The sequence below is a fragment of the Lampris incognitus genome, chromosome 11 (genome assembly GCF_029633865.1).
Source record: "Lampris incognitus isolate fLamInc1 chromosome 11, fLamInc1.hap2, whole genome shotgun sequence".
In the NCBI taxonomy this organism is placed as follows: Eukaryota; Metazoa; Chordata; class Actinopteri; order Lampriformes; family Lampridae; genus Lampris; species Lampris incognitus.
In genome coordinates, this window is record NC_079221.1 from 59059995 (window position 1) to 59073190 (window position 13196).

The following is a 13196-nucleotide window of genomic DNA, read 5'->3' on the forward strand; positions in this document are numbered from 1 at the left end:
GTGGGTTTTTCTAAAACCCACGTTTTACTCTTTCTCCTGTATCTGCCCATCTTCTTTTTGAAATGCTGTGGCTGCTGCAGGCTATTTCTGAAATGATAGCAGGCTATTTCTGACATGCTAGCAGGCTATTTCTGACATGCTAGCAGGTTATTTCTGACATGCTAGCAGGCTATTTCTGAAATGCTAGCAGGCTATTTCTGACATGCTAGCAGGCTATTTCTGACATGCTAGCAGGCTATTTCTGAAATGCTAGCAGGCTATTTCTGACATGCCAGCAGGCTATTTCTGACATGCTAGCGGGCTATTTCTGAGTGTTAGGACCATCAACTAATCATGATGGATGTAGTCTAGCAAAAGACCTGTCATCAGAACTTTTATTTTGAAATTCTCACTCAATAAATTAACAGCGTGTGACAGTACAGTCTCATATATCTTAAATATGACATCAACACCTTGTAGTGCATGTCACTGCACCATGATGGTGTAATGATGCCAGCGTATTATAAAAAAAACAATAATCATAATGAACGCCCAGTTTCAGCCTGTTTGTCTTTCTGTTTTTGCATTTCCTGCAACAGGTTCTGGCCTCTGGCTGTGTGTGAAACCCTGGTGTGAAGAAGTTCTCACACTCTTCTCTAAAAACATCTGATGCTGCAGCCATAGTGACTTTCCATGGTGTGTTGCCGTGGTAAAATGCCATGGTGTGTTGCCATGGTAAAATGTCATCGTGAGTTGCCATGGTAGGCTGCAAAAGCAGTGTTGTCAGGCTTTCTCAAGTTCTTCATCTTCCTTCTCCTCTGCCTCTGCTGGCCCATCCCCTGTAATACAATGGTCATGCCAACAGGTGAGTGCAAAGTCAAGAGGGCAGGTAATAGCCATATGTCAGTGAATTTAAGAGGAAAATTCAGGAGGAGGCAATTTAAAAATATGGATAGTTAAACAATAAACACAGACACCGAGGATGCAGCAGCCAGTGCATTCTTAGTGCCGGATAGTTAAACAATAAACAATAACAATAACTTTATATTAAAACATTTCTACTGACAGAAAAAAGATGAGAGATGAGTGTCGCACCATTCCAGGTCAGGTGATGTGTGGGAGGATGGTGGGGTGACCCTTCATCACATGTTTCATCTGGGATGGAAGAGCTGGTGAACTGGCCAGTGACCTGTCCATCAGGGCTGCTGTGGCCGGACAACACCTCTGACTGGATGTCACTGTTAACATGAGGCTCCGTCTCATCTCGTCTCTCTGGGGACAACCCTCGCTTCTTACTGGCGACCTCTGGACGCCCACACAAAGAAACACGCAGACCAATTCTTATCAACACTTTAAATGACAATAGTACACATCATGGTGTCTTCGTCTTTCTTTACACATTCATCTTTATCTTCATATGTTTGCAGAATAATCACCAATGGACTTCTGTATCTTGAAATAACAAGACTGAAAATTGGACAGACAACTAAACCATATCTCATAGCCATCAGTGGAGGATATGGCTGAAAGACTAAGTAGAAAGGTAAGCAACACTGTCTTCTAATGATTTATTTGCAAAGGATTCTGGATTATTACTTAATCTTCGTCACTTTAACTGCTATATTTGTCAAATAGTAGATGTTCCCACTTGTCCCAAGCCCAAATTTTTAATAAATTAACCTACCAGACCCAGTCTTCCCTGGTCTACCAGGACTGGCATGCATTATGCAGCTAGTGTTTTCTTCCCTCACTGGCGTCTTCACTGTGTTGTAGCTCAGTATTTAAATTTTTTAATGAGCAACGTTCCTGCCTGACGTACTGAACTTAAACCTTACCAGAGTTCACCTCATGTGGACCTACTTTAACAGAGTTCACCTCATGTTTCTCATGTGGACCTACTTGGGCAAATTTCCAAGCTCAGGCACAAAAACCAGGTTCTAGTCCAGAAGTTCTCTTCTAAATCGTCAACTTTTATTCATGACAGCAAGTTGGTCTTAGCCAGAGGCTTCACTTCTCAAAGGAACTGGATCCATTTCAGATGTGTATAATAATAATAATAATAATAATAATAATAATAATAAGGTCCGTAGAAGTTCAACCCCTCCTCCACGTGGCACGGACTGGGTAAAGCAAGTATGGCAAGCCAGCGATACAAGCGGCCAAAGGGGCTCTGACAATTAAACACAATGATGCAATTACGACTAACTAAATCACCATACCGCATTGGTCGTCGTGCGGATCAGCAAGGACCACTATGCCCAGTGAGGAACCAGGCTTGGATCGAAAAGTCTGCTACTGGAACAAACTCTACCCACCAAGTACCAGAGGAACTCCACACCAAGGAACGTCAACTTCAATGTCCAAAGCTGCCTACAACATCTGGCGAGAGAAACACCCCACGGACAGACTGAATCCAGATGCCAACAAACTCTCCCATGTCAGGCGCAACACCATTGAAAACCAAAGAGTAACAGACCTGGAACTCGAAAACATACGAAAAAAGATCTGAGAGAGCATCCCAACACGAGCATCGAGGAGCTAAACATCAACAAACCAGATGAGAAAGCAGCAACTGGTGTAGAGGGAGAAGAACAAGCAGACACCACCATCACGGACCCCCGGAAGTACAACACCAAGTAGAGGCAGTCCAGGAAAAACACAACGGGAAAGAAGGAGAAATGACAGTAAGCGTCAGGCAGAGATGGGAAACCCTGAAAGAAATTCCTATTGAAGAACAACTAATAATCCCAAAGATCAAGAAAGACCACCACTAGGATCTTTATATCCTCATCTCAAAATGGTTCATTAGATAAACCTGGCGTTTCTACATTAGAGGTAGCAGTCACAAGACATTGTTATGATGAAGGGTTAATTTCAACTCTGTATGACTTGTTTATGTCCAGATCTGACGATTCATCTGCATCCAAACTGAGATTAAGGGAGGAAGATATAGGGGGGGGGGTATCTTTAGAAGACTTGAGTGAGGCATGTAAGGAGGCACAGAGGCAGACAAACAGCAGTAGCTTGAAACTTACTCAGTATAAATGGCTGATGTGGACGTACATAACTCCTGTTAAATTGCACAAGTTTAATGATAACGTTCCTGATACCGGTATCAAGTGTAAGGAGACAAGAGCAACACTAGTATATCATTGTATATGGGAATGTGTGAAAGTGAAAACCTTTTGGCAAGATGTTATTGACATGATCTATCAGACTGTATCAAGGAAACTACCATTGGATGCCAAGCTTTGTATTCTTGGTATATATCCTACCAACCCACATTTACAAAGCAGAGAGTTCAGCTTCATAGACAGGTGTATATGACAAGCTAAACGTATAATTGCTCTTAATTGGAAAAACATTGATGGACCAAGAATTGGAATGTGGATCAAACAAATGGCGTCAACAATGTCAGTGGAAAAGATAATGCATATTGTTAGACGTAAACAGAATGTTGTTGATGATATCTGGAGACCCTTTATGTGTTTCTTAAGGCGTAACGTTAATGTTTCGTCTTGTTTCAACAAGAACAAGCTCTGGGGGAGTAGGGTAGCTTTATATGATCGTGTACATTGACCATTAAAACACCCTTTAAATCTTCTTTCTTTTTCATGGTTTTTTCCCTTCTCATTACTTTAGGTTACACAATTTATTAATTTTATATGATTATCTTTTTTGTACTTAAGTTGCTAGGGATTGGGTTATGGGAGGGACAACAGGGTGAAAATGGTTTCTGTGTTCTGTACCGTTGATGTACAATGTGATGTGATTTGCAACCTGAAAACCAATGAATATGTTGTTAAAAAAACAAAGAAGAAAGAAAAAAGACTACCACTCCAACCAAGCCGTCCAAAACATCAAGGGCGAGATGAAAAGACCGTTGAACCTAACACAAATCAACCAGCTCGTACTGTGTGTGTGTGTGTGTTTGTTTATGTATGTATGTATGTATGTATGTATGTATGTATGTATGCATGTATGTATGTATGTATGTATGTATGCACGTGTGCGTGTGTGTGTGTTTGTTTATGTATGTATGTATGTATGTATGTATGTATGTATGTATGTATGTATGTATGTATGTACGTCTGTATGTACGTATGTATGTATGTATGTATGTATGTATGTATGTATGTGTGTGTGTGTGTATGTATGTATGTATGTACGTACGTCTGTATGTATGTATGTATGTATGTATGTATATGTGTGTGTGTGTGTGTATGTATGTATGTATGTATGTATGTATGTATGTATGTATGTACACTACCGTTCAAAAGTTTGGGATCACCCAAACAATTTTGTGTTTTCCATGAAAAGTCACACTTACTCACCACCATATGTTGTGAAATGAATAGAAAATAGAGTCAAGACATTGACAAGGTTAGAAATAATGATTTGTATTTGAAATAAGATTTTTTTTACATCAAACTTTGCTTTCGTCAAAGAATCCTCCATTTGCAGCAATTACAGCATTGCAGACCTTTGGCATTCTAGCTGTTAATTTGTTGAGGTAATCTGGAGAAATTGCACCCCACGCTTCCAGAAGCAGCTCCCACAAGTTGGATTGGTTGGATGGGCACTTCTTGCATACCATACGGTCAAGCTGCTCCCACAACAGCTCAATGGGGTTCAGATCTGGTGACTGCGCTGGCCACTCCATTACCGATAGAATACCAGCTGCCTGCTTCTGCTCTAAATAGTTCTTGCACAATTCGGAGGTGTGTTTAGGGTCATTGTCCTGTTGTAGGATGAAATTGGCTCCAATCAAGCGCTGTCCACTGGGTATGGCATGGCGTTGCAAAATGGAGTGATAGCCTTCCTTGTTCAGAATCCCTTTTACCCTGTACAAATCTCCCACCTTACCAGCAGCAAAGCAACCCCAGACCATCACATTACCTCCACCATGCTTAACAGATGGCGTCAGGCATTCTTCCAGCATCTTTTCATTTGTTCTGCGTCTCACAAACGTTCTTCTTTGTGATCCAAACACCTCAAACTTGGATTCATCCGTCCACAACACTTTTTTCCAGTCTTCCTCTGTCCAATGTCTGTGTTCTTTGCCCATCTTAATCTTTTTCTTTTATTGGTCAGTCTCAGATATGGCTTTTTCTTTGCCACTCTGCCCTGAAGCCCAGAATCCCGCAGCCGCCTCTTCACTGTAGATGTTGACACTGGTGTTTTGCGGGTACTATTTAATGAAGATGCCAGTTGGGGACCTGTGAGGCGTCTGTTTCTCAAACTAGAGACTCTAATGTACTTATCTTCTTGCTCAGTTGTGCAACGCGGCCTCCCACTTCTTTTTCTACTCTGGTTAGAGCCTGTTTGTGCTGTCCTCTGAAGGGAGTAGTACACACCGGTGTAGGAAATCTTCAATTTCTTAGCAATTTCTCGCATGGAATAGCCTTCATTTCTAAGAACAAGAATAGACTGTCGAGTTTCAGATGAAAGTTCTCTTTTTCTGGCCATTTTGAGCGTTTAATTGACCCCACAAATGTGATGCTCCAGAAACTCAATCTGCTCAAAGGAAGGTCAGTTTTGTAGCTTCTGTAACGAGCTAAACTGTTTTCGGATGTGTGAACATGATTGCACAAGGGTTTTCTAATCATCAATTAGCCTTCTGAGCCAATGAGCAAACACATTGTACCATTAGAACACTGGAGTGATAGTTGCTTGAAATGGGCCTCTATACACCTATGTAGATATTGCACCAAAAACCAGACATTTGCAGCTAGAATAGTCATTTACCACATTAGCAATGTATAGAGTGTATTTCTTTAAAGTTAAGACTAGTTTAAAGTTATCTTCATTGAACAGTACAGTGCTTTTCCTTCAAAAATATGGACATTTCAATGTGATCCCAAACTTTTGAACGGTAGTGTATGTATGTATGTATGTATGTATGTATTTGTGTGTCTATTAGTGTGTGTGTGTGTGTGTGCGTGTGTGTGTGTTTATGTATGTATGTATGTATGTATGTATGTATGTATGTATGTATGTATGTATGTATGTATGTATGTGTGTGTGTGTGTATGTATGTATGTATGTATGTATGTATGTATGTATGTATGTATGTATGTATGTATGTATGTATGCGTGTGTGTGTGTATGTATGTATGTATGTATGTATGTATGTATGTATGTATGTATGTATGTATGTATGTGTCTATTAGTATGTATGTATGTATGCATGTATGTATTTGTGTGTCTATTAGTGTGTGTATGTGTGTGTGTGTGTGCGTGTGTGTGTGTTTATGTATGTATGTATGTATGTATGTATGTATGTATGTATGTATGTATGTGTGTGTGTGTGTGTGTGTGTGTGTATGTATGTATGTATGTATGTATGTATGTATGTATGTATGTATGTATGTGTCTATTAGTGTGTATGTATGTATGTATGTATGTATGTATGTATGTATGTATGTATGTATGTATGTATATGTGTGTGTGTGTGTGTATGTATGTGTGTGTGTGTGTATGTATGTATGTACGTACGTCTGTATGTATGTATGTATGTATGTATGTATGTATGTATGTATGTATGTGTGTGTGTGTGTGTGTGTGTGTGTATGTATGTATGTATGTATGTATGTATGTATGTATGTATGTATGTATGTATGTATGTATGTATGTATTTGTGTGTCTATTAGTGTGTGTGTGTGTGTGCGTGTGTGTGTGTTTATGTATGTATGTATGTATGTATGTATGTATGTATGTATGTGTGTGTGTATGTATGTATGTATGTATGTATGTATGTATGTATGTATGTATGTATGTATGTGTGTGTGTGTGTATGTATGTATGTATGTATGTATGTATGTATGTATGTATGTATGTATGTATGTATGTATGTATGTGTCTATTAGTATGTATGTATGTATGCATGTATGTATTTGTGTGTCTATTAGTGTGTGTATGTGTGTGTGTGTGCGTGTGTGTGTGTTTATGTATGTATGTATGTATGTATGTATGTATGTATGTATGTATGTATGTATGTATGTATGTGTGTGTGTGTGTATGTATGTATGTATGTATGTATGTATGTATGTATGTATGTATGTATGTATGTATGTATGTGTCTATTAGTGTGTATGTATGTATGTATGTATGTATGTATGTATGTATGTATGTATGTATATGTGTGTGTGTGTGTGTGTGTGTGTATGTATGTGTGTGTGTGTGTGTATGTATGTATGTATGTATGTATGTATGTATGTATGTATGTATGTATGTATGTATGTATGTATGTATGTATTTGTGTGTCTATTAGTGTGTGTGTGTGTGTGTGTGTGTGTGTGTGTGTGTGTTAGTTGCCTTGTTCAGAGAGCTCCTTCCATTTGTTCTTGTTCCTTGTAATAATTCCAGTAAGGCAGAGCCTCAGAGCTGTCAGGTCAATGGCGGTTAAAGAGAAGTCCATCTGTCCATCATCACAGTTCCCGTTACGACCGGTACTGTGTCGCTGTACTGATTCAACGGTGACAGAACCACTCCCTGTCAGACTAGGGGAGAGAGTGAAGAAAGCAGACTGGTAATATTAACACAGGTAAGTAGTAGTAACAGCTGTTGTTGCCATGTGATTATTATAAAACAAGTTAGGATAATGGTAATACAGCCTTACTCCTGCCAGGGGTAGCTGTTTGTTAGGAGATGCTGTTTTTAGGAGTTTCCGGGGGGTGGGGTTCTCTCTATTTCATTTGGTCTCTGTGTGTATGTCACTCCAAATGGATAGAAGCCCACATCATGAACAACATCACATCCCACACAACTATAGACAAACTCAGGCAAGTGTTTGCCTGAGTCTGTAGGTGGTCTGACAATTGGGTCACTGATGACGGCCCAGCGTTCACCGGGGAGCTGCTCCACCCAGCCTCAAATGGTTTGGTGGAGATTCTGGTCACTGATGACGGCCCAGCGTTCACCGGGGAGCTGCTCCACCCAGCCTCAAATGGTTTGGTGGAGATTCTGGTCACTGATGACGGCCCAGCGTTCACCGGGGAGCTGCTCCACCCAGCCTCAAATGGTTTGGTGGAGATTCTGGTCACTGATGACGGCCCAGCGTTCACCAGTGAGCAGCTCCACCCAGCCTCAAATGGTTTGGTGGAGATTCTGGTCACTGATGACGGCCCAGCGTTCACCAGTGAGCTGCTCCACCCAGCCTCAAATGGTTTGGTGGAGATTCTGGTCACTGATGACGGCCCAGCGTTCACCAGTGAGCTGCTCCACCCAGCCTCAAATGGTTTGGTGGAGATTCTGGTCACTGATAATGGTCCAGCGTTCACCAGTGAGCTGCTCCACCCAGCCTCAAATGGTTTGGTGGAGATTCTGGTCACTGATGACGGCCCAGCGTTCACCAGTGAGCTGCTCCACCCAGCCTCAAATGGTTTGGTGGAGATTCTGGTCACTGATAATGGCCCAGCGTTCACCGGTGAGCTGCTCCACCCAGCCTCAAATGGTTTGGTGGAGATTCTGGTCACTGTTAATGGCCCAGCGTTCACCGGGGAGCTGCTCCACCCAGCCTCAAATGGTTTGGTGGAGATTCTGGTCACTGATAATGGCCCAGCGTTCACCGGGGAGCTGCTCCACCCAGCCTCAAATGGTTTGGTGGAGATTCTGGTCACTGATAATGGCCCAGCGTTCACCGGGGAGCTGCTCCACCCAGCCTCAAATGGTTTGGTGGAGATTCTGGTCACTGTTAATGGCCCAGCGTTCACCGGGGAGCTGCTCCACCCAGCCTCAAATGGTTTGGTGGAGATTCTGGTCACTGATAATGGCCCAGCGTTCACCGGGGAGCTGCTCCACCCAGCCTCAAATGGTTTGGTGGAGATTCTGGTCACTGATAATGGCCCAGCGTTCACCGGGGAGCTGCTCGGTGGGCTCATGCAACAGAATGGCGTTCATTACATTTCCACCCCACCAAATGGGCTGTTCAGACAGAGAAGGAGGGGCTGAAGTGGATGACAGCGGACTCTCTTAGTACATGGCTTTCACATTTCCTCTTTAAATACGGCCTCACGCCACAGACTACAACTGCTTGCACTCCAGCAGAGATGCTGATGGGACGTAGGCCCAAGTTGAGATTGGACCTGCTGCGCCCAGACATGAAGGCAAAAGTGCAGAGAAAGCAGGAAAAGCAAAGGAGGGACATGATCACCATGCACGAGAGACAGTAAAACCAGATGACCATGTCTATGTGAGAAACTTGAGCAGTAATAACCACCAGCAGTGGCTGCCTGGGGTTAGTCTTGGTGGAGTGGTCTAGTCTCCCATGTTGTTAAGCTGACTGGTGGATGTGTTGTCCGCAGGCGTCATGACTCAGGCTCAGAGACAGTACCCACAGTGTGGCCAATGGTGAGACAGACTACTGTGGCAGCAGGTCCGCAGGCGTCATGACTCAAGCTCAGAGACAGTACTCACAGAGTGGCCAATGGTGAGACAGACTACTGTGGCAGCAGGTCCGCATGCATCATGACTCAGGCTCAGAGACAGTACCCACAGAGTGGCCAATGGTGAGACAGACTACTGTGGCAGCAGGTCCGCAGGCGTCATGACTCAGGCTCAGAGACAGTACCCACAGTGTGGCCAATGGTGAGACAGACTACTGTGGCAGCAGGTCCGCAGGCGTCATGACTCAGGCTCAGAGACAGTACCCACAGTGTGGCCAATGGTGAGACAGACTACTGTGGCAGCAGGTCCGCAGGCGTCATGACTCAGGCTCAGAGACAGTACCCACAGTGTGGCCAATGGTGAGACAGACTACTGTGGCAGCAGGTCCGCATGCATCATGACTCAGGCTCAGAGACAGTACCCACAGAGTGGCCAATGGTGAGACAGACTACTGTGGCAGCAGGTCCGCATGCATCATGACTCAGGCTCAGAGACAGTACCCACAGTGTGGCCAATGGTGAGACAGACTACTGTGGCAGCAGGTCCGCAGGCGTCATGACTCAAGCTCAGAGACAGTACCCACAGAGTGGCCAATGGTGAGACAGACTACTGTGGCAGCAGGTCCGCATGCATCATGACTCAGGCTCAGAGACAGTACCCACAGAGTGGCCAATGGTGAGACAGACTACTGTGGCAGCAGGTCCGCAGGCGTCATGACTCAAGCTCAGAGACAGTACCCACAGAGTGGCCAATGGTGAGACAGACTACTGTGGCAGCAGGTCCGCATGCATCATGACTCAGGCTCAGAGACAGTACCCACAGAGTGGCCAATGGTGAGACAGACTACTGTGGCAGCAGGTCCGCAGGCGTCATGACTCAGGCTCAGAGACAGTACCCACAGTGTGGCCAATGGTGAGACAGACTACTGTGGCAGCAGGTCCGCATGCATCATGACTCAGGCTCAGAGACAGTACCCACAGAGTGGCCAATGGTGAGACAGACTACTGTGGCAGCAGGTCCGCATGCATCATGACTCAGGCTCAGAGACAGTACCCACAGAGTGGCCAATGGTGAGACAGACTACTGTGGCAGCAGGTCCGCAGGCGTCATGACTCAAGCTCAGAGACAGTACCCACAGTGTGGCCAATGGTGAGACAGACTACTGTGGCAGCAGGTCCGCAGGCGTCATGACTCAGGCTCAGAGACAGTACCCACAGTGTGGCCAATGGTGAGACAGACTACTGTGGCAGCAGGTCCGCAGGCGTCATGACTCAAGCTCAGAGACAGTACCCACAGTGTGGCCAATGGTGAGACAGACTACTGTGGCAGCAGGTCCGCATGCATCATGACTCAGGCTCAGAGACAGTACCCACAGAGTGGCCAATGGTGAAACAGACTACTGTGGCAGCAGGTCCGCATGCATCATGACTCAGGCTCAGAGACAGTACCCACAGAGTGGCCAATGGTGAGACAGACTACTGTGGCAGCAGGTCCGCAGGCGTCATGACTCAGGCTCAGAGACAGTACCCACAGAGTGGCCAATGGTGAGACAGACTACTGTGGCAGCAGGTCCGCATGCATCATGACTCAGGCTCAGAGACAGTACCCACAGTGTGGCCAATGGTGAGACAGACTACTGTGGCAGCAGGTCCGCAGGCGTCATGACTCAAGCTCAGAGACAGTACCCACAGAGTGGCCAATGGTGAGACAGACTACTGTGGCAGCAGGTCCACATGCATCATGACTCAGGCTCAGAGACAGTACCCACAGAGTGGCCAATGGTGAGACAGACTACTGTGGCAGCAGGTCCGCATGCATCATGACTCAGGCTCAGAGACAGTACCCACAGAGTGGCCAATGGTGAGACAGACTACTGTGGCAGCAGGTCCGCAGGCGTCATGACTCAGGCTCAGAGACAGTACCCACAGAGTGGCCAATGGTGAGACAGACTACTGTGGCAGCAGGTCCGCATGCATCATGACTCAGGCTCAGAGACAGTACCCACAGAGTGGCCAATGGTGAGACAGACTACTGTGGCAGCAGGTCCGCATGCATCATGACTCAGGCTCAGAGACAGTACCCACAGTGTGGCCAATGGTGAGACAGACTACTGTGGCAGCAGGTCCGCATGCATCATGACTCAAGCTCAGAGACAGTACCCACAGTGTGGCCAATGGTGAGACAGACTACTGTGGCAGCAGGTCCGCATGCATCATGACTCAGGCTCAGAGACAGTACCCACAGTGTGGCCAATGGTGAGACAGACTACTGTGGCAGCAGGTCCGCAGGCGTCATGACTCAAGCTCAGAGACAGTACTCACAGAGTGGCCAATGGTGAGACAGACTACTGTGGCAGCAGGTCCGCATGCATCATGACTCAGGCTCAGAGACAGTACCCACAGAGTGGCCAATGGTGAGACAGACTACTGTGGCAGCAGGTCCGCATGCATCATGACTCAGGCTCAGAGACAGTACCCAAAGAGTGGCCAAAGGTGAGACAGACTACTGTGGCAGCAGGTCCGCATGCATCATGACTCAGGCTCAGAGACAGTACCCACAGAGTGGCCAATGGTGAGACAGACTACTGTGGCAGCAGGTCCGCATGCGTCATGACTCAGGCTCAGAGACAGTACCCACAGTGTGGCCAATGGTGAGACAGACTACTGTGGCAGCAGGTCCGCATGCATCATGACTCAGGCTCAGAGACAGTACCCACAGTGTGGCCAATGGTGAGACAGACTACTGTGGCAGCAGGTCCGCATGCGTCATGACTCAGGCTCAGAGACAGTACCCACAGTGTGGCTAATGGTGAGACAGACTACTGTGGCAGCAGGTCCGCAGGCGTCATGACTCAGGCTCAGAGACAGTACCCACAGAGTGGCCAATGGTGAGACAGACTACTGTGGCAGCAGGTCCGCATGCATCATGACTCAGGCTCAGAGACAGTACCCACAGAGTGGCTAATGGTGAGACAGACTACTGTGGCAGCAGGTCCGCAGGCGTCATGACTCAGGCTCAGAGACAGTACCCACAGAGTGGCCAATGGTGAGACAGACTACTGTGGCAGCAGGTCCGCCAGTGACTATGCCAGGGAGAGAGACACAGGCAGAGGTGTCTGTGTCCCCTGAAGAGGATAGACAGGCTCACACTGACCCCTCTCATGCCCTCAACACCAGATCCACCCAAAACACCCTCACCAGCGGTGCCTGCTGGGTCACCGGGGGTATTGCACAGATCACAGAGCAATCCCGAACCTCCAGACAGACTGCGTGTGTAACGGGACAGTTTTTGTTGGCCTGAACATTGAATGTGTCATGCTTTTCAGGTGCAAGGTGTACACACACACACACACACACACACACACAGACACACCACTGTTATGGTTTTATCATTTACATTTGGGGGATGTGGGGATTTAAAGGGGAGACATGTTGTAATGGGATCATTATAAAATAAGTTAGGATAACGGTAAAAAGCCATACTTCCGCCAGGGGTAGCTGTTTCTTAGGAGATGCAGTTTTCTCTATTTCATTTCGTCTGTGTGTGTGTGTGTGTGGGGGGGGTAAGCTCCGTCACCCCTACAGGATAGTCGGTGTAGGCCTCTGTATGTAAGAGATGATCTGGGATCAGCAAGTTGTAGAGTGGTCCTTAAGAGGTAGTTGACGTTACCTCAGATGGAGCGCTAACAGTACAGCAGTAAGCACAGTAGTGATACTCATACCTAGATTTACACTAACCCTAACCCTAACCCTTACCCTAACCCTAACACTAACCCTAACCCTTACCCTAAACCTAACACTAACCCTAACCCAAACCTAACCCTAACCCTT

General features: G+C 45.9%; 1 protein-coding gene across 1 annotated transcript in view; it reads right to left on the bottom strand.

Moving 5' to 3' along the window:
- Positions 1-762: 762 nt before the first annotated feature.
- Positions 763-13196, bottom strand: part of pde1a (phosphodiesterase 1A, calmodulin-dependent) — an 88676-nt gene continuing 76242 nt past the window's right edge. The window contains exons 13-15 of the mRNA XM_056288977.1: positions 7297-7481; positions 1075-1284; positions 763-818 (exon numbers count right to left, since the gene is read on the bottom strand). Of these exons, the coding sequence (XP_056144952.1) occupies positions 763-818; positions 1075-1284; positions 7297-7481 (451 nt within the window). The remainder of the gene's footprint in view (positions 819-1074; positions 1285-7296; positions 7482-13196) is intronic.